The following is a 27,598-nucleotide window of genomic DNA, read 5'->3' on the forward strand; positions in this document are numbered from 1 at the left end:
CTGAATTTTTTCCCACCTGTAATTTGAAATTGCCGCACGGCACGGAGCAGCTGTTTACACCATGGCCCCTTCACCCCTTCCTTTCTCCCCCCTCCCCCCTCCCCTGTCAGGGTTGCCATTTGGTTTTCGTTACCAAATGTGGGCCAATTTGATAATGAAAAATTTGTTCTGTAATGAATCAGAATAATGCATTAACAAACGGATTTTTCACATGTATGAGGATACATAGGATGGAGATGGTGGATTGTTTGCTCTCTCTGATTAATCTCTTAGCCTACATAGTGTGAAAATAATCAACATGCTGTTAATTATAAGGAGAGTGATTACATGTATTTCCACTTGTATATATAATTAGTGAAGAATAAATGCTAGCTTTACGAGTTTGGTAATGAAAAGTTGAATTTAGTAATGAAAATTGAGGAGTTTGGTAATGTGGCCGTTGTGATCTTGCAACTCTGTTTTCCCGTTATCAACAGTTACTGCCTAACTGATGGTGAGTGGATGCTTGTTGATGCTTGTTGCAATGAAAGCCACATGTGCTCGTTTTTTGTGAATAAACAGTGAATAAACTGCAATACCTCACCACTAGACCACACGGGAATTTACAGTGTTGTGCAGTGTTAAGAAATTAGAACTTAGAGTGCAAAGGATCAAATGTGGAGTGCAAATTGGCGGTTGAAACTGGCGTGATGCAGTTAGGAACAATGTGCAGTGTTAAACAATTACAACTCACAGTGCAAAGAATTAAGTGCAGCACAACACTGGAGTACCGTTTGTGCTTCAAGGGCATTTTCACCACTGCCAAAGCCTTAGAGATGGCAGCCACAGACGTGCTGTAAGTACCCTGGCTGTGGTACAGTCACTTCTAATTCCCCATTCTTTGGTTCCTTTTCATTTATTTCATGCTTTATGACCATTATTGGTGTGAATAGGGTCTTTAATAGGTTTAAATAGGTGCTATGCATGTCCGGTAGAGAGTAGTAGTAGTAGTAGTTGTTCCCTAGGCAGTCTGGCCGAACAGCCCCGAGTCCCTTAGGAAGGCCATGGCCGAGACCGGGCTTTCCCACAGAGCTCTCAGAGAGTGTATGTTGTGTTGTTGGCGTAGGTGATTGTGTGCAATGCAGGCTTCTATAATGTGCATAATAGTATGGGGTGCTGTGTTGCATCCTGGACAGGCATCAGCGACAGAGTCATCCAGCCTCCTCTAGAAGCTTAAGAGGGCTGGATGGTGCCCACATCTCAGCTTGGCCAGGTGGACCCTGTCCTCACGAGGAAGATAGGATTCAGAAGGGTGGATGTCAGGAGGCCGTGCATGCAGCTGTGTGTTGTCTTTAAGTGACTGAATGGAGTGGCGAGTGATCTGAGTGTGGATATGCTTCTGGAAGCTGGTCTGACGTGGGCGAGGGGGGAGAGACGACAGTATTTGTGTATGGTATTGTGTGCTGGGTGTTGTTTTCATGTTCCTTGGTGTGGGTGGATGTGCTGCCATGTACTGTAGTGGATGTTGTGGGTTTGTGGAGGCTGCAGCAAGAAACTGGGCTCCTCTCATGTCTAGGTGAGCCTTGACTTTGAGGACTTTGGTTTCTTGATGTAGGTGGTCTGTGGGTGTACTAGCTGTGCAGCCTGTGATTATTTTTAGGGCCTTGTTCTGTATGGTCTGTAGAGTGTTGTAGTGTGTTTTGGTGAGGGTAGAAGCCCAGGCAGGGCTTGCATAATTCATCACTGAACATATGTATTGTTTGTATACTGTGGTGGTGGTTTCTTTGTTGTGTCCGAATGTTGTATGGGCAAGTGACCTCAAAGCATTGAGTCTTGGTGTTATTTTATTTTTAATGTTTGTGATGTGTTGTTTAAATGACATTGATGTATGTTACACCAAGGATTTTGTGTGTGTGTGTGTGTGTGTGTGTGTGTGTGTGTGTGTGTGTGTGTGTGTGGTAGGAGAGTGTTGTTTATGGTGAGGTGTGGGATGTGACTGTGTTCTGCTGTCCAGTTTGTGAGAAGAGTCACTGTAGATTTGGCTGGGGCTATTTTGAGCCTGTTTGTGGTGAACCATTCATGTAGTGTGTTGAGGTAAGGTTGAATGATGTGTGCAGCTGTGTTTGCATTTTGGTGTGTACATGTAAGTGTTATATCATCTGCATAGGAAGCTATGTGTATCTGTGGTGTGTGGAGCGGTGGCGTCTTTGCCGTAGGTCTAGCCCCCAGAGGCTGCCGAAGAGAAGAGGAGGACAGCATGGGGGCCAAACCACCGCAAATCCTTCCAGCCCCTCACGGGGCTCGAGTACCTGGGAGTGGCTTCGGTCACCCGGGCAAGTATCACATCTCCGGTAGAGAGTTATTTAGGTGGCTTTCAAAGTTAGGCTGGGTTAGGGTCCTTATGTACCAGTCCAGGAGCCAGGGGCCCATTTTCCGGACGGGACCACTTTCCGGACATGCCTTTGGCTCTATTACATCGGATAGTAGAGAGATTACTGTATGTACAGTAATCCCTCCAATAGCTGACGTAATAGGGCCATAGGCAGGTCCGGATAGTGGTCTTGTCCGGATATTGGGCCCCAGCTTTTGGACTTGTACTTATGGACCCTAACTCAGAGAAACACCTATACAACTCCTTCTGGACATGCATAGCACCTATTTAAGACCCAAATCACACCAATAAGGCACATAAATGACTGAAATAAATGCAAAAGAAGCATAAAATGAGGGTTTAGAGGTAAGTTCATACAATATTACTCATTCTGGTTACTGGCTCCTGGACTGGTACTTATGGACCCTAACCTAGCCTAACTCAGCAAAACACCTTCCTACTGCACATGCATAGCTCCTAACACCCTATTCACACCGGTAAAGGACATTAAAGCATGAAATGAGGTGTTCGAGGTAATTATAGTATGGAAAAAAGTACAGTATAAAACATTTTGCCTACTTACAGCAAGTCCATGGCCATCTCGATGAATAACCGCCTCCTCTCGGACTCTAACAGTAAGAAGGATTTCCTGAAGCACTTCCAGTACACTGTTCATGAAGTCTTGCACTGAACTTAGTCAATCGCACTCAGAAGTCCGTTCTCTTCACAGTGCGCACTCTTGTCTAACTTATGCTCCATTGTAACTTACTAAGTGTTGCACTCTGCATTTTAACTTTTCCCACTCTTCTAACCATTTCTAAAAAACAAACAAGTCTATTTACATTAAATTTTGTTCCAGATTTGTCTTTTCACTCACAACTGTAAATCCTTAACACAACACACTTTTTTTTCACTGCACAACACTGTATATTCCCGTGTGGTCTAGTGGAGAAGTTCTTTCTGTTTAATCACTGTCAGAATCCGAGAGTATCACTGGTAGGTGACCTAGGGGTGCGTCGCTGGGTCGTGGTGATGGCGTACCCACTGCAGACGACTCTGAAGATAGACGCAAGCTCACGTTGAGCGGTGACTCCACCGTGGCTGATGTGCTGGGCTGTGACTCGGAGCATGAGGGCCTGTCTTGAGGAGGCAACGGAGTGGAGCCAGGGCTGGGCACAGCGGGGGTCACGGGCCTGAAAAAACTGTCAATGGTTGATTGACGCAAGGACCGACGATTCTGACTATTGATGATGCGCTGCCTGAAAGCATGCACTTCCTCCACAAGTCCCAAGGGCCCCATCTCCCTGTCGCAGTCCGGGTGTTCCAGGTAGTTGAGAACGAACTCTAGGTGTTCCTGGAGTGCACTCAGCTTGGGGATGGCTGGAGTAGTGTCATGCTGAGAGGAGTCCGCATCATCGTCACCGTCCTCGTCGGAATCTTCAAGCGGGTACTGACACCTGCAACTGAAGATGCGATCTCGATATCAGACAATGTCTGATACCTGGGATTGCCCTCGTCATCATCCAACCACTCACGCACATCGTCCGCGTCAACATCGTCGCCATGCGTACGTAGCCGTGCATGGAAGTCATCCACGTCAAACCCTAGAAAATCGTACTCTACATCCGTTCCGAGAAGCAGACGAGACCAACCATTTTTTAGAGTCTTGACAGGGACTTCCTTCCATGCACTGGCCCAGTTGTAGATTGCAGACTTGATGTTGTAGCGGCGAATGTTTTCCAAAGTCCGCTGGCCTCGCGTGTCCCGTCCCTCCCTGCGCTCGTCCTCGTCCTCGAGAACAACCATCACCTCGTCCAGGAACTTCCTTCGGTATAGGCGCTTTGTTGCCACGATCACTCCTTGATCCATTGGTTGGATGAGAGCAGTCGTATTAGGTGGCAGAAACATGCACCTAATTCGGCCATTCTCAGCCACCAAGTCCTTGTCACACGGGTGGGCAGATGCATTGTTGAGGAGAAGGAGGGCCTTTACCTGGTCGCGCGGGATTCCCAGTGTCTTCGTCCGGTAATGTATGACCTCCTTGACGAAGTGGCGGTGGAACCAGTCTTTGAAGATCTGGGCTGTAAACCATGCCTTCAAAGAATGGTACCAGACGACAGGAAGGACATCCATCACCCCACGAAGGCACCGAGGCTGCTTTGCACGGCCAACAATAACGGGCTTAAGCCGGTGCATGCCATTAGCATTGGCACAACACAAAGCAGATATCCGTTGCCTGGAGAGCTTGCGGCCAGGTACATGCTTCTCCATCTCCTCGGCCAGAGTGTTCGTTGGCACCGAGCGATAGAATAGGCCAGTTTCGTCAGCGTTATAGACTTGACCGAGAGTGAGGCCCTTCCTGTTGATCAAGCCTTTCACCTTGTGCCGAAACTTGTCAACTCCATCCTCGTTAGCGTCCAAAGCTTCGCCATGAGCTTTACGGTTGGTAAGGCCATGCCGTAACTTGAACGCGAAGAGCCAACCCTCGGATGCCTTGAAGTCTAGGGCATCGTGAAGCCTGGTGAACTTCTCAGCAGCAGCTTTCAGCTCCGTACCACGTACCATCTCACCAGCAGCACGTTGCTGTCGATACCAAATCAACGTGGAGTGGTCGATTTCAGCAAACTTATGAGTAAACATCACCTTCCTCTCCATGTTGCATTTGCTTCTCGACGAGAAGTCAGCCATGTACTGCATGAGTTTGTCCTGGGATCTCTTGATATCAAACAAAGTAGATCGGGCCAGGTTGAACTCGCGGAGGATGCGGGAAGAAGACCACCCTGCATCTACTTTCTCCAATATCTCCCGTTTCTTCTCCAGAGTCAGCACCACTCTCTTCCTCTTCTCAGGCGGCGGGGCCATCATCACACATTCTAATAAGAGGCCCGAGAGCAGCAGGAGTGCCTGCAGCAGGTAAGGAACCACCACAAAAGCGAGCACGTGGGCAGCCATGATGATGAGCGTGCACTTGCGGCGAGAGACAGGCGGAAAGTGGGGAGGATGCAGGGGCGCTCTATCGGACGTCAGAGGAATGACGCGCCACAACAAAGCTGTCCCACGCCGCACGCAGCAAGTTCAAATTACGAGCGGGAATTTTTATTTTTTATTTATTTATTTTTTTTTTGGGGGGGGGAATATTGGATCCCGGGACGATTATGTCCGGTTAGTGGGGATGTTCGGATATTGGGCATTCGGATATTAGAGGGATTACTTATATACATATACAGTAAAAGTCCAATATTTCGGCATCCAAATCCCCGGCAAATCTGACATTTCGGCAGTTTTGAGAAATAGTCCCATTTACGAAAATCTCCGATCGTTCGGCAGATTCTCCGATTTTTTTCGTCAGTCTTGAAATTCTGCATGAGGCTCGCCAGCTAGCTGCCCGCCTTTACCCGCCTTAGTGAGTGAGATAGTGAAAGTGATGGAACGAGTCTACCACTGCCATGAAGCTCAGAGGCTAGCTCTTTCTCCTATAGCATAAAGAGAGGACAAACATGTAGTGAGTCTAGCATGGGAAAGAGAATCTGTTTCGCCATTCTTCCGCCATTCTTCCGAGTTGTTGCCGTGCTGCTGCCGACTTCTCTTGATTCTTCTGTGTGCTTTGTGAACTTCGTACTGAAATACCTCTGAAATTACTATTCGAGTGTGCTGTAAGCACCGTAACATCAGACAGGAGCTTTGTAACACCTGAGTGGACCAGCCGTGTGTTGTGAACAGTATAAACATCTTCTGCGTGCTTTGAAAATGGCCTCCACGTGTGGAAAGTTAACTGGTGTTAGCAAGAAGCGTACACATAAGATGTTGACTATTGCTCGGAAAATTGAGCTGTTGAAAAAATTAGAGGCTGGCATGAGTAGGAAACAGATTATGGATGAGTTTAACGTAAGCTCCTCTGCTCCCTCCTCTCCATCACCAACAGCAGTCTCTGAACCTCAAGCTCTACTGCCACAGCAACAGGGAGAAGAGTCCTTAGAGCCTGTTGCAGGACCCTCTACTGCTGGGGACTTCTTCCAGCAGTAGCAGACTCCAATCAACCCCTTCTATTGTACATATGTAAATAAGGAACCTACTATAAGTTTAGGTAAGTGCATGTGAACTTGTAGGCCTACTGTACCATTACATTTATATACAGTATGTTCACTAATTTCTTTATTTTTCATATTCATGTATAGTACTGTATTCATTACAGTATTGTACAGTATCAAACAGTATACAGTACTCTCTCCAGACACATTTGTAATGATGTGAGTAATGATGATAGTGTTCACCGAAACATATAAGGTACTGAGTGGGTAGGGTTTTCGATAATTCGGCAATTTTGATATTTCGGCACTTGCCTGGTCCCATAGATGCCGAAAATTCGGACTTCCACTGTATATGTATATATATATATACTGTATATACAGTATGTATATATATATATATATATATATATATATATATATACAGTATGTATATATATATATATATATATATATATATATATACAGTATTTATATATATATATATATATATATATATATATATATACAGTATATATATATATATATATATATATATATATACAGTATATATATATATATATATACAGTATATATATATATATATATATATATATATATATATATATATATACAGTATATATATATATATATATATATACAGTATATATATATATATATATATATACAGTGTATATATATATATATATATATATATATATATATATATATATATATATACAGTATATATATATATACAGTATATATATATATATATATATATATATATATATATATGTCATAGCTACCAAATGTCATAAATGACTTTGTGTCATAAAATACTTTGTGGTTCTTTTGTGGTTGAGTTGTAGTTGAGTTATATATATATTTTAGACTTGTGGTCGAGCGGCTTTTATATCTCGTAGTAACTTCCCATTTGTCAAGTAGTGACAGGAGAGGTAAAGAATAGTATGGGACTATTTTTATTTGTCTTGGAAATATTAACAAGTCTCTCACACAAAGCGGAATATAGAGTCTCGCTCCCTCTCTCTCTCTCTGTCTCTCGAGTTGCTAAGCTCTTCTCCCCTTCGACTTGCCTCGAGTATCGCTTGTCCCCTTCTCGACCTCTCTGTTCTATAGCTCCCTCCGTCTGCTTCTCTCTTTCCTAAATTCTGGTGTAGCAGGGGTGTGTCACGTGTGTTCCTCGTGGATGGACTAGGTCTTTGTTCACGAGAGGACTGCTGACAGCTAACTGCATCATCTCCTTACTGGCCGCTGTCGTCAGCTTTCCTCAGTGTAACTTGCAAACCTCATTTCCTTTTCCCAGGCTCGCAGAGGGCTGTCTATCTATCTATTTATCTATCTATCTATTATGATTTGCAATTATAATATGGAGTCCTACCACATATATATATATATATATATATATATATATATATATATATATATATATATTGTGGTAGGACTCCATATTATAATTGCAAATCATAATATAGATATATATATATATATATATATATATATATCTATCTATCTATCTATTATGATTTGCGATTATAATATGGAGTCCTACCACATATATATATATATATATATATATATATATATATATATATATATACAATATATATGAAATATATATATCTATGTATTGCCATACACCTCAATCCCATATGGTGTGGCCACAAACAAATCGCCTCCATGTCACCCTGTACCCCGCCATTTCACTGCCCTGCTCCCAACTCACACCCCTCTCTCTCATATACCTCTCCACCCCATCCCTCCATCTCATCCTCGGCCTCCCCCTCCCTCTTCCCCCCTCCACCTCACTCACATACACTCTCTTCGTCAGTCTTTCACCCTCCATCCTCTCCACATGGCCAAATATATAAATAAATATATAATGGAATTCGTGGAAAAGGTTGGGGGAGGCCTTTATAATATATATATATATATATATATATATATATATATATATATATATATATATATATATATATATACATATATATAATGAAAATTGTGGAAAAGGTTGGGGGAGGCCTTTGTTCAGCAGTGGACTAGTTATGGCTGATGATGATGATGATGATGATGAAATATATACAGTATATATATATAATGTGTATGTATATATGTATGTAAGATGCACTGTCTGAGCCAGGTGTGGAAACCCACCAGGAGCACGAACCTCATCCCGTAAATAGACATAAAATATAGAGGAAAAATATTTGTACAAGTGACATTAAAAAGTCATAAAGTAACAGTGGTGCCTCTGAGGGGTTTCCTGCGGCTTTCCCTGCCAAGTGAAAGTACAGAGGAATTGGAGGCCAGCCTCAGCCTCAACTCCTCAGCCTCAGAGTCCCCTCTTGGCATCAAGTCAGTTGCTGTCGTCTGTCAAGGCAAGTGCCATAATTTGTTGCTTTATTTATTTTTTTTTAGTGTCACAGTTTTTGTCTGCTTCACCTGTGAATAGTAGGGTATGTCTTTAGAAATCATATCAGGCAGCATGTTTAGCCATGCAAGGGTCTTAGGAGGAAAGAGGAAGGCCAGGTTGGAGATGAGATTAACACATTAGTTGTATTATCCAGTAATGGGTTTCACTTGTTCAGGTTATGCAGAGCCCTAGGTTGACACATTAACCATGTAACTCAGATGACTGTATGTGTAACATAAGCATCTTTCTCTTTAAGTCCAGTATTGTCAAGATCATACCCTCATGAGCTCCTCTATTTTCATGGAGACATTCAAGTTGTTGACATTAAATAAGAAGTAATAAAATCTGGTTGTCAGTTTGTGGGTGTGATAGATTATTAAGATGAATAAGTCTTGGCAGTCTGAAATAAGACACATCATATTAGTCGCTCCAACTGATGTTCCTGTTTCCGAGGTTGTGGAAAAGCGGGCTGTGACAGAGAGCCGGCAGCGTCAGCATGCAGCCAGGGAAACTGATAAGCTGAAGAGGGAGAGAGACGTCCTACACAGAACCTATATCAAAACTCAAGGTGGGTCACACTGGCTGTATCCATTTTGTTGAATGGGTGTTTCCATGGCTTACTCCCACACAGTGGGCTTCACTTTTCTCTGGAGAATATCTTGAACAAACTATCATACAGATCTTTGTTTTTTTATGTGCATATTAAAACCACTGGAAATAAAAGACTCTACTGTGACTCACATGCATCAACCTTCCAGGGAAGTGGAATGATACAGTAATATATGATATCAGTAATTGATGTTGCATAAGAAGGCAAGAAGAATGCTTTCTGTACTGGATGATAGTAATAACAGTAATTTTGTATTAATTTTGTAAAATTGAAGGAACATTCATGTTAACCATATTATCAGCTAAATATTGTCATTTAATGCTTATCATGAAAATTCATCTGATCTATAATAAACTCAGATCAGAATTCATTGGTAGCAAAGCAGTGTTAACAATTGCCACTAAGTTCATATAAGCCCTGAGAAAATAAGAGCACAGCAGAATGTGGCATGACACCAGAACTGCCACAAGAAAAGAAATCTGGGCACCAATCATTGTAGTAGGTGGTGGTGTTTGTTGGCTAAACTTTTGGGGTAACTAGTGGCTAGTGGTAACTCCATTCCCACAGTACATATATATATATCTGTTATCATAAAACCTGTTGGGTGGATTTGCTCAGTTTTGTGAACACACTGGGGTAAATACCGGTAGATCTCTTCTTAGCTTTTGAAACTAGGTTAAGACAGTTCCCTCACACAAATGTTTTGTGGCATAGTAAGAGTAATTGAAGCTACCCTTCCTCTGTGACAGAAACATCAGAAGTGGGAAGGAAAAAAAAATGTTTCTTGTCAAGAAAAAGTTTTCTCCAGTACAAAGTTGTGAAGAAACCTAACCAGGTATTCCACAAGAGGTATCAGATTGACCCACTCTCCTTCCTAATGCATCCTATTTTGGGGTTGGGGGAAGAAATAGGATTCCAGAGTGAATAGCTGGTGCTGGCATGGGGTTAATATGAGGATCCCTTGTGCGGGGTGCTGTCTTCTTAATAATCTTGTATCATCATCATCATCATCATGATCATTACTACCAATCATCAGTCATCCAGACCTTTCCCACTTTAGGGTGGGGTGAGGTTCAGTACAGAGAACAACAAGAAAAAACTTGAGAGAAGGAAATGCTAACCCGAATTTACCTTACTGAATGGGTCGTGCTCCCATTTGCTCATTATTCAAGTCCCTCTGGAATCCTGGCTTCATCTGATAGGTCAAAAGTTATTCCACATAACTTCATATTTATCGATCCAACAGAGTCAGTTCTGAAAACCAACAAGTTAAAAATGGATGCCAGACCCAGGTCATAGACTCACCTGTACAAAATTTATCCAGTCAGGCTTATCCTTTGTCAGTTCCTTAGCTTCATCAGCTTTCTTACCTCTCTTTCTCTCACTCTCATTTACCATATCTGTCCATCTTCTTCCTGGCCTACCATGCTTTCTCCTTCCTGCAGACTTATGCCGATATACCCCTTCACCACTGTATTCACACCTACTTACATTTTTTTTACATACCCATATCATCCAAGCACACACTTCAACTCTGGTACCTACAGACTTTCTTAGTCTTCATCTTTCATGAATCAGATTATTCCTAATCATGTCCACTTTCTGCACTCTACACACATTCTCCAATAGTCCCATCTCCACTGCTGTTATATTTGGGTTTTCATTTTCATGCCATACTATAATTTCACACCTTTATATTAAAATACTCATTACGATTTCTTCATGCAGGCCTCACAACTGCCACGCTGAAACTTGTACATATGACTTTATACACAGCTTTTATTTGCCCCTGTGTAGAGTGCAACTTGTGTGGGGAGGCCCTTCACATAGGCTACAACTCTTTTCAACAAGGTGGAGTCAGAGGCTTTTGTGTCATTAATTCTCCTCTTGCTGGCTCCCTTCAACCTCTGTTTCTTCACCACACTGTTGCATCTTTATCTCTTTTCTGTCGATACTTCAGTGGTCACTGCTCCTCTGAACTGTTTGCTTGCATCCCTCCACCACCACGGCCAGTGCATAGCACCCATCTAGCAACAAACCCTCATCGCATTTCTGTCAAACTCTCTAACGCAAGAGTTAACTGTTAGTCTCAGTTCTTCATGTATGTAACACATCACCTCTGGAACTGTCTACCTCTGTCCGTATTTCCTACTGCCAGTGATCTCCAGTCTGTCAAACACAGGGCGTCCAGACATCTCGGAATGAATGGATTTTGAATTTGGCACTCTGTTATCTTGTTTTTGTTTTTTCTCGGAGGGAACAATCTTTGTCACTCCTGGCCTGTGGTTCATTCTTCCTTGCATTAAAAAAAGAAAGAAAAATCAGCCACTTTCTTTTCCTGTACCACTCTGCTTTTCACTCCTTTTGCACATTTATCTGTCTTTTCAGTCAATACACCTACATACATACGTGGTACCTTCAAAAACTTCTTGACCTCACCCATAAAATGTCACAGGAGATTCAGAATCTTGTATTATTTCTCAACATTTTTTTCCCCTAAGTTCAGTGCACTTGGTCCACCAACGTTTAAGCATTGTTATGCTGTCACGGAAGAAGGTCACATCTTGAGCCTCCAGATACATCTGAAGAGCATACTTCATTATCACTCCGAAAACTATGACCACGCTGGTGGGATTTCAGTTTGGGAAAAGGTAGAAGTCAGATGCAGCCAGGTTGAGTGAACAAGGAGCATGAGGCAACAGTTCAAAGCCACAGTTGGCTGCTTCAGCCACTGCCACCTGTGCCATGTGGACAGGGGCATTGTCCTGGAGCAACAGCATATGTGCTTGCAGCATTCCTCTCCATTTTTCTTTGATTGCTTCTTTCAGCTGTTGCAGTTCTGATGCATAGGAGGCCCCATTAATGGTTTGACCCTTTTGTAAGTAGTCAATCATGAGAACTCCCTCATGTCCCAAAACACTGAGGTTATCACTTTTCTGACATATGCCACTTGCAAGAATTTTGGGGGAGGTGATCTGTGGTGTTTGCATTGCTTGCTTTTGATTCCTTGATTCAGGTTCAAAGTGGTGAACCCATGTCTCATCCTGTGTCACAAATCTCTGGAGAAATTGGATGGCTCAGCCTGTAAATGAGCCAAAATGTCCTTGAACTTTTCAGTCTGGTCAGTTTCTGATCTGGTGTCGACATTCTGGGCTCCCATCTTGCAGGCAGTGTGCTCATACTCAAGATGTCAGTTAGAACAGTGTACACTTAGGAAATACTGATGCCCATGGTGTTGGCTATCTGTTGCACAGACAAATTCTGTCATTCAAGACCATTCACTTAATGGCCTCCACTTGATTGTCTTTGGTCAGTGATTTTGGACATCCTGACCTTGAGTCATCTTTGGTGCTTTACCGTCCCTGCTTGAAATCAGCAGCTCACTTCCTTATAGTGGAAAAGTAAGGAGGGTCCTCACCATGTGTGTTCACCATGCCCTCATGGATTTTCTTGGGGTCAAACTACTTCCCCCCCATACTTGATCACAGTATGGGCATCTGTCTTGTCCATTTTAACCCTTTAACCGCGGGTATTGTTTTGGTCTGACTGTCCTCTCCCGCGGGGGTTTCAGCCAAATGTAAACAAACCTTTAAACCTTAATAACTCTGCACAGAATAAAGCTAGAGAAAAAAATAAGGTACCATTAGAAAGTACTAACCTTCAGCTTTCCATTGATGTAGGTTTCATGACTTTGTTGACTTTCACAGGACGGGCAGTGCCGTTAGAAGTGAGGGGTGTAAAATCACTATTTTTCGCTCACACATCATTACCTTCGCTCATACACCATTACCAAATGCCAACCTCATTCTGATAATAATACTATAAACATATATGAACACTGCACATACGATAAACACCCACTCTGTGTTCACTGAGGCAGGTAAAAGGCACTGTAATTACCTGCACTTCACTGCCACATCAGCGGTGTTGTAATCACTATTTTTCGCTCACACACCATTACCAAATGCCAACCTCATTCTGATAATAATACTATAAACATATATGAACACTGCACATACGATAAACACCCACTCTGTGTTCACTGAGACAGGTAAAAGGCACTGTAATTGCCTGCACTTCACTGCCACATCAACATGTGTTGTCACTCACACAGCTGGACAGATACTGATGCGCGTTTGGTCAGGGGTGGGGTGGGGGGCCCAGGGGGTGGGAGGTGGGGCCCCAGGGGGGGGAAGAGGGAGGTGGGGGTCGGCTGGAGTGAAAGAACTTAATAGCTACTCTCCCTTGAAACAAATGGCGCATGGAAAAAACGCGGGGTATTCAAAATATTCACAAACATTCGAGAATGACCCGCGGTTTGGTCCAGTTTTTGCAACGTCATTCTGGAATGACACCCGCGGTTAAAGGGTTAAGGCTTTGCTCTAACATACCGAGTTTTCAAAGGGCCTCACTTGCAAACAGATAAAGTCCAAGATTTGAGTTCCTGTGTATAGTCATATGAGGCTTTATAATATACAGTCATACCCAAAAGTTGTGGTTACTCCCCTTGTTTTTGGGTGAGGCTGAGAACTTTTTTAAACTCACCAATTCTTCACTTCATTCACTGTAACCACACTAGGAGTCACCTTCTTTTTCAACAGCCATTGCCATACTCTTTATGTACATTTGCATTTAAGGCACGAAGTTCACATACATCTACAAAACTCTGCACTGTTCTACCAAGTTGTCTGCTATTTGTGATTAACATTGCATCATCTCCCTACATCAGACTTCAGATACTCTGTCCATCATTCATTTTATCAGTGTCATCCCTCACTCCAGTACTTGTATTTTTGCCTCTCATAACCCCATCCATATATATAATGAATAGCCATGGGGACATCACATAACCTTATTATGCCAACAATGACTCAACACACCCATTCACTTAGATGTCTGCCTACCCTTAACCATAGTTCACTACCATCATAAAAGCTTCTAATGCCACATAGCAGCATCTGCACCTTACATATACAGAAACTTCCAATGTCCCTGCCAGTTTAGCATGTATTCTTGTCCAGATCCGTAAATATATAGTCCTTCTCCCAAGTCTTCTCTACAGTCCGTATCATTGGAATTTTTTTATCCACCTATCCTCTACCACTCCTAAAGCCACCCTGTGCATCATGCACTAGGCCTTCTGATGTATTCCTTACTTTTTCTGTGATAATTCTTTCATATACATTTCCTTTAGCACTCAAAAGACTTATGCCATGACAATTATAGGACTCGCTTCACTCACCTTTGTACGATCACAGCCAAATTCCACTCATCCAAGCTTTGTTACATATCTATAACAAGCACTCCATTTCTCTCTCTCCACTGCTCGTAATTATTTCTGCATACACCTCAATGATACATACTGCCTGTAGGTGTATTTTCATGGAGGGATGGGGAGGAGAGAGAGAGGTACATGGAAGAAGGGGGTATGAGTTGGAGAGAGGGCAGCCTGACGGCATAGGTCATTGAGGCATTTTGTTTGTGGCCACCTGTTATGGTATTAAGGCATCTGGCTGTAGACTGATAGGTAGATAAAGATTTTAGTGTACAATTTCAAGTATGAGTACATTGAAGTTTCATCACCTTCTGGATTTAAGCAGTTTGAGTTAATCCAATCACTTTTCAGTAGGCTTGGCTTGTTGTGGTTACCTAACAGTTTAATTCAATCCTGTCATTATATGAAAGTGTTTCTAGTTTACCATTTGTTTTTTCAACCTTGTTTGATCTGAAAGAACTTATAATAACTATAGCTGTTTTAACAGTCTGTTGTGTGTGTGTCTTGTGCTTGTGTGTGTTGACTTGATCAGTTTTAATTTGACCTGGCATTATACATTTTGCTATCCTATTGCTATTTTTTAATCTTTTTATCTGGGCAGGGCTGGTCCAGAAACATGCAGGTTTGGTTCACATCCGAGAAGTGGAAAGACAGACTGCTGAGAGGGACTTGAACCTAGCTCAGCGTGATCTTGCCAAACAGAACAGTCTCATCACTGCTCTTCAGCGTGCCAGAGACAGGTGAGAGAGAGAGAGAGACACACACACACACACACACACACACACACACACACACACACACACACACACACACACACACACACACACACACACACACACACACACACACACACACACACACACACACTGCAAGAGAGGGGGGACATTTGTTACTTTGCACTGGCCACCCTTGGCTGCAACTAGCCACACCTAAGTACAGTACCCTCGCATCCAGTATGGTATTTTTGTCAGACAGTACTACTGTGCTGGACAAAATCAGTGCTGGACAAACAACAGACCTTATGGGAGACATGAATAATGTCAGACAAGGCTTGAAAAAGTCCCCCCAGAATTCAGTTTAACTACATTTTGACACAACTCAGATTTTACCAACTTTTAACGTGAGTGGTGATGGGCTTGGGGGGGGGGGAGAGGTTTCCGAGGCCGTAGGAGGTCCTACTGACCCTTTGGAGGAGGTCCTTCAGGATCCTGAGGAGGTGTCCCTGCCTCAGCCTCCCTTATAAATCCCTCATAGTCACACACTGACACATCGTTGTCTTCGTCATCAGGGGGAAGCGCAATATTGTACTGCAATTTGACTGGCACATGTCACGAGTCACAAGGAGGGTGTACTGGACTGGCGTGGCAGTACTAGGGAAACGTTCCTCGGTGTTGGTTATCTTTCCATGCGCACGGGGATAGTAGTACTGGACGCAGCACATCAGTACTAGAGAAGAACTCCTTGGATTTGGCCCACTTTGTGCGTCCGATCCATACTAGCCCAACAAATCTGTACTACAGTAATAAATTATTTAATTTTTTTGCCGATCGTAGTGGGCGAGAATAGTACTGGACAAATGCATACTGGATGCAAGGGTACTGTAGTAACTTTGTATGAGTCAAGCACTGTACTAGGTTAAATTAAGTGATGTTCTAATATATTAGAGTAAGTATAAGCAAAAGGGTTGTCCAAACAATAGAATACACGAACATCCAATTAGTGCAAGAATCCGGTGATGCAACACATCATCAGCTGGGTGTCGTCCATCACCAGGTGGGTAGCCGGGAGATGCAAACTTGTAAAAGTTATCTTTCTAAGTAAGAATTACCGCAAGATAAGCATCATCTTTAGTAAAGTGAATATGAAAGGAGTTAGGAGAAGGGATAAAGGTAAAAACCAGGATGATGATTCTCCTCAGAACTGGTTGAAATGGAAACATAATAAATTAGTAGAGAAAGTGAATAAACTGGAGAAAACTTTTCAAAATGAAATAGACGAAATTAAGAGGGAATTACACATGGAGAAGGAAGAAAATGAAAAATAGTATAGGAATTAAACAAAAAAGACACGATAGATGAGCTGTCAGTTGAAGTAGTTTCACTTAGAAGGAAGACTTAGTGAAATGGCGAGTACAGTTGTCAAACATGAGAGTATTATAGAGAAGTCCAGAAATGATAGAGACAATTGGGCAAGCAAGCAGTCTGATAGACCAAAGCAGTGATATTGATGAGAAGATAACCCAGGTGAATGAAATGATGAGAAATTGCAAAGATGAAGTATGTATGCTGAAATGGTGAAAGTGAGGAAAGACTTGGAAACAAAAGCCAAAGAAAAAAGCGTTAGGAAGGAAGTGAAAGAAATCATTAAAAACAGCCCAAAGCTGGTCAAAGATTCAGCAAATATCAACAAATCTATAGTAATCACTGGAACAGATGAAGAAGAAGAAATAAGAAACAAAATTTTGAGAGACAAGAAGGAGATGGTAAATATAATGAACATATTGATGGAAGTATCAGAGGATATCTGTGATAAAGACATAAAGGAAGGGAAATATGAGAGAAATAAGTCAAAGTCTCTGAAAGGTGACCTTCCAAGTGTGAACACTGTGGAGGAAATACTAAAAATGCTAACAAACTCATGGTAAAAGAGGAATTTAAAAAAGTATGATGGTAGGTGGGGGCGCTCCCCATCCTCTCAATGCTGTGCTGCTTTGAGTGTCTGCCCTTTCCTCTCTTCCTTCCCTCCACTTCTTTCTTTCTTTCCTTCATTCATTCCTTTTCCTTCTGCCTACGGGTGACTTTACACTCCTTGGTCTGTCTTTCTTTCCTTCATTCTTTCCTCTTCCTTCTGCCTATGGGCAACTCTGCACTGAGTGACAAGCCAAATGGTTTCTTGTACACCAGGAAACCATTTACTATGCTGGATGGTAACCATATAACCAAATTATGGCACCTGGTGGTTTAGTGGGTAAAAAAGACACTCCAATCAGATTGAGCCAGTGCAGGTTTTTATCCAAGGGGTGGTTGGGGTTTATTGCTCACGTAATGCCACTCAGGGATGAGTGAGGTTGGTCACTCTCATTTTAATTATCAGGACCGACTTGCCTAGCCACAGGCTCCTATGCTCCTCATGGGGCAATATAGGATTGGTTGATGGATGGATAAAAATATGCATAACTAAAGAGGAACTAGGAATACTAAAGGAGAAGAGGGAGGAAGCAAAAACAAAGAACGGGGAAAGCTCAGAGGAAGAGTAAATTTTTTTTCAAAATAATTGGATTGCAGGTACGAAACTGGTACATAGCCAACAGGGAATAAAAAGAAGGAACGTAGTAGACTCCAGCTATGGCAAGTATGTAAACAAGATGATTAAGTTGATGTATTCAAATGTAGATGGAATGGTGTCTAAATTATTAGAGATGAAATGCTATACCAAAGAAAAGGAACTGCATTTTATCTGCCTAACTGAAACAAAATTAACCCTAAAGATATCAAACATTACCCAAAACTTAGAGGAATATCATGTATGGAGAAGAGAGAGAAATTTAAGAAAAGGAGGAGGAATTGTAATATTAAAAAAGAAAAATCTACAAGTCACAGATATAGAACTAGATAAGCCCTTACAAGTAGAACTGTTGACACATCTGAAGGGAAATTTAATTGTGGCAGATGTATACGTGCCACCCAAAACAAACACCTGGGAAAGAGGTGAATATGAAGACCTGGCAGAAAGTACAATTCAGAGTTTAAGAGAAATCTGAAAGAATAATATTAACTGGCGATCTCAATACAGATATAAATTGGAATACTCAAGATGTAAGAAGCCATGAAAGCTGTTGGGATCAAAAGCTCCTGGATCATGTAAAAGAGTTTTTCCTAATACAACATGTAAAGGAAAACACCAGAATAAGAGGACTTGATGCTGTGGATGCTGAACCAAGTGAATTTTTCTCTTTCAAAGTTGGGTGGAAACAGGGATGTGTCATGTCTCCATGGTTGTTCAATCTGTACATGGATGGGGTAATAAAAGAGGTACAAGGTAGGGTAGTGGATGTTGGAGTGGCCCTGGTGAGAGAGGATAGTGTTTGGAAACTCCCTGTACTGTTGTTTGCATATGATACTGTGTTGTTGAGTGAAGATGAAGGGGATCTGCAAGGTTTGATGGATGAGTTTGGGAGAGTGTGTAAGAAACAGAATCTAAAGGTGAATGTAGGGAAGAGTAAAGTGATGGTCTTTGAGAGAGGTGAAGTCAGTGAATGTACAGCGAGGTTGGATTGTGAGGAATTGGAAAATGTGAGTACGTTTAAGTACTTGGGTAGTGTGATGAGTAAGGATGGAGGTTTGGAGGATGAAGTGCTTGAAAGGGTACAGCTGGGAAGAAAGGTTGCTGGTTCTTTGAAAGCAGTGATAAGAAACAGGGAAGTGAGCATGGAAGTGAAAAAGTTATTACATGACAGTATTGTGATACCAACTCTAATGTATGGAAGTGAAGCTTGGACATTGTTGGAAGGACACAAGTCAAGAGTGAGAGCAGTGGAAATGAGTTACTTAAGAGGAGCCTGTGGAGTCACATGGAGAGACAGGCTGACGAATGAGGATATAAAGGAGCGTTGTGGTGTGGATGTGGATGTGATAGGAAGCATTGTGAGGAACACACTGAGGTGGTTTGGCCATGTGGAGAGGATGGAGGGTGAAAAACTGATGAAGAGAGTGTATGTGAGTGAGGTGGAGGGGGGAAGAGGGAGGGGGAGGCCAAGGATGAGATGGAGGGGTGGGGTGGAGAGGTATATGAGAGAGGGGGGTGTGAGTTGGGAGCAGGGCAGTGAAATGGCGGGGGACAGGGCGATTTGTTTGTGGCCACCCCAAACGGGATTGAGGCGTCTGGCAATAGATAGATAGAGACAAACCTAAAAAATAATTTCGGCTCCTTTTTACATTTAGTTACAATATCTTCTTCATATTTCCTTTCTTCTTCTCTCCGCACCCTTACATATTCATTTCTTACCTGCTTGTACTCCTCCCAAGCCCTTTCACTATACCTTCTACTCACTTTAATTGATGTAATTAACAGTAATGAGAGTTACAGAAAGAGCCTAAAGTACAAAAAGGGCAACTACCATGACCTAAAGAAGTACTTCTTAGAAATAGATTGGGAAAAGGAGCTTTGAGACACAAGATGTCCATCCATCCATCCATCATCCAATCCTACATTGCCTCATGAGGAGTGTAGAATACTGGGGCTAGGCAGTTGGTCCCGACATTTAAGATGATAGATTGGGAAAAGGAGCTTAGAGGCATAAGATGTAAATGTTCTATCTATCTATCTATTGCCAGACGCCTCAATCCCGTTTGGGGTGGCCACAAACAAATCGCCTCCAAGTCGCCCTGTCCCCCGCCATTTCACTACCCTGCTCCCAACTCACACCCCCCTCTCTCATATACCTCTCCACCCCATCCCTCCATCTCATCCTCGGTCTCCCCCTCCCTCTTCCACCCTCCACCTCACTCACATACACTCTCTTCGTCAGTCTTTCACCCTCCATCCTCTCCACATGGCCAAACCACCTCAGTGTGTTCCTGTTAAATGTTATATATAGAAAATTCCGTGAATTTTATGCAGTAGGAGTCCAAAATTACATCCCTTAGCACAGAGAAACAGAATTGAAAATAAAGAAGTGATTTAATATGGAAGACACAGTAGTGAGAGGACATATAACAACTGTAGACAGGCAAGAAATGATTATACAAGGACAAGGAGAGAAGCTCAAAGACAGTTTGAGGAAGACATTATAAATAAAAATAGTGATCAGCCTAAGCTGTTTTACAGCTACATCCAAAGCAAAACCAAAGTTAAAGATAAAATACAATCTGTTACAGATGAGGGTATCATCTATACAAAAGGGAAGGATATTTGCGAAGCACTAAATAAAAATGTCCAATCAGTTTTTACAGAAGAAAATAATTTTGGGAGATATTATGGAACATGCTTTCCCACACATATTACCAGATATACAAATATCAGAAAAAGAAGTACAGGAGGAGTTAAGTAAATTAGACAAAGGAAAAGCAAATGGTCCTGACAAAATTTCAGGTTGGGTGCTACATGAATGTGCTGAGGAGTTAAGCAGATAATTATATTTAATATTCAGGGAATCCTTAGGTTAAGGTAAACTACCTGATATTTGGAAAAAAGCAAACAGTGTTCCCCTATTCAAGAAAGGGAATACACAGAATCCACTCAACTACCCACCAGTATCAGTGACCAGTGTTTGAGTAAGATACTAGAAAAGCTGATGAGAAAAGTTTGGGTAAACCATATAGAAGAATACAGTATGATAACAGAAAGGCAGTTTGGTTTTAGAAAGGAAAAATCATGTGTTACCAACCTATTAAGGTACCATGATGGTTACAGAAACATTACAGAAAAGAGAAGGATGGGTGGACAGTATCTATTTAGATTTCAAGAAAGCATTTTACCGAGTACCGCACCAAAGACTTTTATAGAAGCTGTACCATCAAGGAGGAATCCAAGGACAGCTTTACTTTTGGATGCAGAATATTCTCAGAAAAAGGGAAATGAGAATTGTACTAAGTGGAAATTACTTATCATGGAGGGAAGTGACTAGTGGACTTCCAGAGGGCTCAGTGCTGGCACCAATTGTGTTTTTAGTATATCATAAATGACATAGACAGTAACATTGGAAATGGAAGCTATCTAAATATTTTTGCTGATGATGCTAAAATACAAAGTAGAATTACTAACACAGATGCTTGCAGAGAGCTACAAGAACAATTAAACTTCATGAATGGAGCAATAAATGGCAAAGAAAAGTTAATGTGGACAGGTGTCATGTAATTGAGTTTGGTAAAAGTGAAAAAAGACCAGATTGGAATTATAAGTTAGGGAGATCAATCCTACACATATCAGAAAGGGAGAAGGACCTAGGAGTAATTATTAGTAACAGACTATCTCTGGCTGATTACATCAAGGAGAAGGTACGTAACATGTATACACTGCTTGCTAGTATTAGAATAGCATTCACATATATAAATGAAGACATCCTGAGAAAGTAACATCATTCATCAGACCAACCCTGGATTATGCATCAGTAGTCTGAAATCCTCATCTCAAATAACACAAAGGTAAGATTTAAAAAGTACAAAGGGCAACTGCAAGATGGGTACCAAACTTAAGAGATCTAAGTTACGTAGAAAGACTAGAAAAATTGAATCTACCAACACTACAGGAGAGAAAGAAAAGAGGAGACATGATTATGCTATATAACTGCATCTCAGGGAAAGAGAAAATAAACATAAATGAGTATATAACATATGGGAAAGCATCGGCAAGAGGATATTGCAAAAAACTACATAAAAAGAGAGGCGATAAAGACGTGAGGAAATTCAGTTTCACAAATAGGGCAATTGATCAGTGGAATGCACCACAGAATGAAATAGTGTGTGCCAAAACTATTCATAAATATAAGGATATGTACAATAAAAACGGTTTAATGCACGGGACAGTACGAGCTTGACTTATTCCTATATTAAATGTCGGGACCAGCTGCCTAGCCCCGGACTCCCACACTCCTCTTGGGGCAATGTAGGATTGGATGATGGATGGATGGATAATGCACGGGACAATACGAGCATGACTTATTCCTGTAAAGATACATAATTAGGTAGGTAAACACACACACACACACACACACAGTACAGTAGTCAATCATGAGAGTGTTATGGAAGAGTTCAAAAATGACAGAGACAATTAGGCAAGTTAGCAGTCATATTGACCAGAGCAGTGATATTGAGGAGAAGATAACACAAGTGAATGAAGCTGTGCAAAGCTACAAAAATGATGTAGAAACCACGTATGCCGAAATGGTGAAAGTAAAGAAAGACTTAGAAACAAGGGTGGAGGAAAAAAGCATTAAAAAGGAGGTGAAAAGAATAATCCAAAACAATCCAAAGTTAGTCAGAGATTCAGTAGAGATAAACAAATCAATAGTAATCACTGGTATAGAAGAGGAAGAAGTTAAAAACAAGATCACAAGAGACAAAAAGGAGATGACAAATGTAATGAACTTACTGAAAGAAGTATCAGAGGAAATCTGTAGTAAAGACATAGAGGAACACAAAAGGTTAGGGAAATACGAGAAAAGCAAGACAAGACTTCTAAAGGTGACTTTCCAGAGTGTAAACACTGTGGAAGAGATACTAAAAAATGCAAAGAATCTTATGGAAAAAGAGGAGTTAAAAAATGTATGGATAAATAGATGCCTAACACAAGAGGAACTGGAATTACTGAAAGAGAAAAGGGAGGAAGCAAAAACAAAAAATGAGGGAAGATCAGAAGAGGAGAAGAAGAAATTTTTTTACAAAGTAATAGGATTGCAGGTACGAAAGTGGTATACAAACAGGATGGAAGAAAAAGGAGGAAGGTAGTAGAACCATGTCATGACAAGTATATAAACAAGATGATAAAGTTGATGTACTCAAGTGTGGATGAAATGGTATCTAAATTACTAGAGATGAATGATTATGTCAGAAAAAATGAACCACAAATAATATGCCTAACTGAAACAAAATTAACACCAAAGATATCCAATGACATACTAAACTTAGAGGAATACAATATATGGAGAAGAGACAGAAATTTAAAAAAAGGAGGAGGAATTATAATATTAACTAAGAAAAATCTAAAAGTCAAGGAAATAAAACTAGATATACCATCATAAGTAGAACTGATTGCAGTAGAAATCGACACATCTGAAGGTAAAGTAATTGTAGCCAATTTGTACATGCCACCCAGATCAAACACATGGGAAAGAGACGAATATGAGGACCTGGCAGAGAGTACAATTCAGAGTATAAGATCATTGCTACATAAAATGGAAGAGAAATCGGAAAGAATTATACTAACTGGGGTCTCAATACAAATATAAATTGGAATACTCTAGATATAAATAGCCAAGAAAGCTGTTGGGACCAAAAGCTCCTGGATCTCGTACAAGAGTTTTTCTTAATGCAACATGTGAGGGAAACTACCAGAAAAAGAGGACTTGATGTACCTTCAGTGCTAGATCTAATATTTACTAGGCAGGAAAATGATATTGACAGTTTAATATATCACCCTCCACTCGGCAAAAGTGATCATGCAGTACTAAATTATAACTTCAGGATAGCATTTGACATAATAAACAGCAATGACAGTTACAAAAAGAGCCTAAACTATAAAATGGGAAATTATCAAGACCTAAAGAAGTATTTCTTAGAAGTTGATTGGGAAAATGAGCTTAGAGGACAAGATTTAAATGCTGTATATAAAAAATTTTGTGAATTTTATGAAATAGGAGTCCAGAAGTACATCCCACAGCACAAAGAAGCAGATAAGAAAATACAGAAATGGTTCAATACAGAATGTAAAAAATCAAAAGAAAGAAGAGATTTGTTGTGGAATAGATACAGAAGACACAATAGTGAAAGGGCGTATAATAATTACAAACAGGCAAGAAACGACTATACAAGAATAAGGAGGGAAGCCCAAAAACAGTTTGAGGAGGATATAATAAATAAAAGTAGTGATCAACCAAAGCTGTTTTACAGCTACATCAGAAGCAAAACCAAAGTAAAAGATATACATACAATCCATTACGGATGAGGGAATCACTTATACACAAGAGAAAGATATTTGTGAAGCACTAAATAAGAATTTCCAATTAGTTTTTACAGAAGAAAAAAATTTTGAGAGGGACTATGTGGAACACGCATGCCCACACATACTACCAGATATACAAATAGCAGAAAAAGTAGTACAGGAGGAGTTAAGTAGATTAGACAGAGGAAAAGCAAGTGGTCCTGATGAAATTTCATGTTGGGTATTATGAGAATGTGCAAAGGAGTTAAGTAAACCATTATTTTTAATTTTCAAGAAATCCTTGAGTCAAGATAAACTACCTGATATTTGGAAAAAAGCAAATATTGTCCCCTTAGTCAAGAAAGGAAATAGACAAAATCCACTCAACTACCGACAAGTATCACTGACCAGTGTTGTAAGCAAGGTATTAGAAAAACTTATAAGAAAAGCTTGGGTAAATCATCTAGAAGAACACAGTATGATAACAGAAAGACAGTTTGGTTTCAGAAAAGGAAAATCATGTGTTACTAATCTGTTGAGCTACTATGACAGAGTAACAAACACAATACAGGAAAGGGAAGGATGGGTGGACAGTATCTATTTAGATTTCAAGAAAGCTTTTGACACAGTACCACACCAAAGACTTTTATGGAAACTGTACCATCAAGGAGGAATTCGAGGCAAACTGTTTTGTTGGATGCAAGACTTTCTCATAAAAAGAGAAATGAGGACAGTACTAAGAGGAAACTACTCATCATGGAAAGAAGTGACTAGTGGAGTACCACAGGGTTCAGTGCTGGCACCAATCATGTTTTTAGTGTATATAAATGATATAAACAGTAACACTGGAAATGAGAGCTATCTGAATATGTTTGCAGATGATGCAAAAATACAAAGGAGATTTACTAACACAGACTCTTGTAAAGAGCTACAAGAAGAATTAAATAAACTTCATGAATGGAGTAGTACATGGCAAATGGAATTCATTGTGGACAAGTGTCATGTAATCAAGTTTGGTAAAAGTGGAAAAAGACCTGATTGGGATTATAAGTTAGGAAATAAAACCCTATACACAACAGAAAGAGAGAAAGACCTAGGTGTGATTATCAATAACAGACTATCTCCGGCTGACCACATCAGCGAGAAGGTGCGGAACATGTATACACTGCTTGCAAATATGAGAATAGCATTCACATTCATAAATGAAGACATGCTAAGAAGGATAATAACATCATTCATTAGACCAACCCTGGAATATGCATCAGTAGTCTGGAGTCCTCATCTCAAAAAGCACATAGACAAGATTGAAAAAGTTCAAAGGGCCGCTACAAGATGGATACCAAGCTTAAGGGACCTAAGCTACGAAGAAAGACTAAATAAACTGAATCTACCAACTTTACAGGAGAGAAGGAAAAGAGGTGACATGATAATGCTATATAAGTGCATATCAGGAAAGGAGAAAATAGACATAAATGATTACTTAACATATGGAGAAGCATCAGCAAGAGGACACTGCAAAAAACTGCATAAGAAGAGAGGTGATAAAGACGTAAGGAAATTCAGTTTCCCAAACAGAGCAATTGATCAATGGAATGCACTACCGAATGAAATAGTGTGTGCCAAAACAATTCACAAATTTAAGGATATGTACGATAAATATGGTTTAAGACACGGGACAGTACGAGCTTGACTCATTCCTGTAAAGATACAATTAGGTAAGAACAATTAGGTAAGGTAAGAACACACACACACACACACACACACGCACACACACACAGTCAACAGGAAGCTCCATACCTAATTGCATTGTAGGATGAAGACTATTCAGAGCCTTACTTCTGCATCAAGGCAGCTTCAAAGATATGGTGATGGGGTATATAGTCTATCTATCTATCTATTGCCAGACACCACAATCCCGCAAAGGGTGGCCATTTGACACTGAGTTAATTGTTTTACAGGTAGGGGCACCAACCCTTCACCAACCCACTTGTTGACACGTAGGGAGCGCGTATGGTTTGGTTATATGGTTACCACCCAGCGTTTAGTTTGGTAAATTAGCAGAATTGCTGATAAGGAAATACAGTTTACAGTAATTTGGTAAATTTGTAGAAAACCAAATAAGGAGAGAGAAGACATGCTAAACATTGTCAGGCACCCGCAGCTAGAGGGGTGTAATCACAACATGACGATTTTCAGGTTTTCGTGGGAAATTATACTCTTGAAGCCATACTTTACCTTGTGGTAAGTCTGGCCAAGGTAAAAGCAACCTTCCAGTAAGGCAGAATAGGAGCCTATGTTGCATGTTTTGGGGTGCACCAAGCTTGTGACCAAGTCTGGGTTTAGAGAGCGAGACTGGTGTTCTCCTTGTGGCACATGGTGCTGGCTCCGACCAATGAGCACGCGTTTGTCGGATGCCAGTGTTGTCATGCTGCCACTCAACCAGTCATGTGCATCCTTGTGTGCCATGGAGCACCAGCAGCCATTAAATACCTGCGAGTAGTGTAAGCTTTTTTGGTGCTGGTCCTTTAATTTCAGCTTTTTATCTGGATTTCTGCAACATCGTGATTTCTAGTGATTCGCCTGTGGAAGATGAACGACCAGTGCATATACGGAAAAGACTTAGCAAGCCTGAAACATTATCCTGGAAAGGAGAAAAGAGACAGTCGGGAAATCTGACCCGGACGACGATTTCCTCGACTATTAACCCCCCATCCATTAATCCACTCAAGCACTACTAGCTCCTAGAGATTGGTGAGTATTCATATTTTATAAATTTACTTCGTTCGTTATTGGTATTATTATTATAAGTCATCTCGACCATCTTAACAAAAATAAAACAAAAATCACTATTTAAAAATTTATTAAAAATTAACTAAAGTTCATAGCATATTCAAATTGTTACAGGTTGTTGTATGAAAGGGTAGTAATGTTTTGCATCACATTATTGTTCCAATTAGTAATAATTTCATAAGGTCGAGGAAGGTAGTGTGGATTTTTAAAAATTTATATACTGTGTTTATTTATTTATTTTTATTTTTTTCCTTTCAGTGAATAGATCTTGATTAGATAATGAAATTGTTGTAACATAATGTAGGATTATGTGTGAATTTGTGGTGAACTTTATCATCAGCTTTAACCCATGCCGTCCCGGCGACGTGAATTAACGTCCGCACATGATGTGCACTCATGTCCCGGCGAGGTGAATTAACACGGCAACATTGCAAGGTCCCTAATTTGCACCATTTTCAGTTTTCGCGAGTGATTTCGCGAGTGATTTTTGGCACATATA

General features: G+C 40.9%; 1 protein-coding gene across 1 annotated transcript in view; it reads left to right on the forward strand.

Annotated features, from left to right (window-relative positions):
* The window catches only part of LOC145400993 (cilia- and flagella-associated protein 58-like), a 234,544-nt gene that overhangs the window by 76,609 nt on the left and 130,337 nt on the right, over positions 1–27,598 (forward strand). The window contains exons 7-8 of the mRNA XM_080273351.1: positions 9,242–9,356; positions 15,275–15,413. Of these exons, the coding sequence (XP_080129477.1) occupies positions 9,242–9,356; positions 15,275–15,413 (254 nt within the window). The remainder of the gene's footprint in view (positions 1–9,241; positions 9,357–15,274; positions 15,414–27,598) is intronic.

This window comes from Coenobita brevimanus, chromosome 54 (genome assembly GCF_032717465.1).
Source record: "Coenobita brevimanus isolate Jiangsu-jjx chromosome 54, ASM3271746v2, whole genome shotgun sequence".
NCBI lineage: Eukaryota > Metazoa > Arthropoda > Malacostraca > Decapoda > Coenobitidae > Coenobita > Coenobita brevimanus.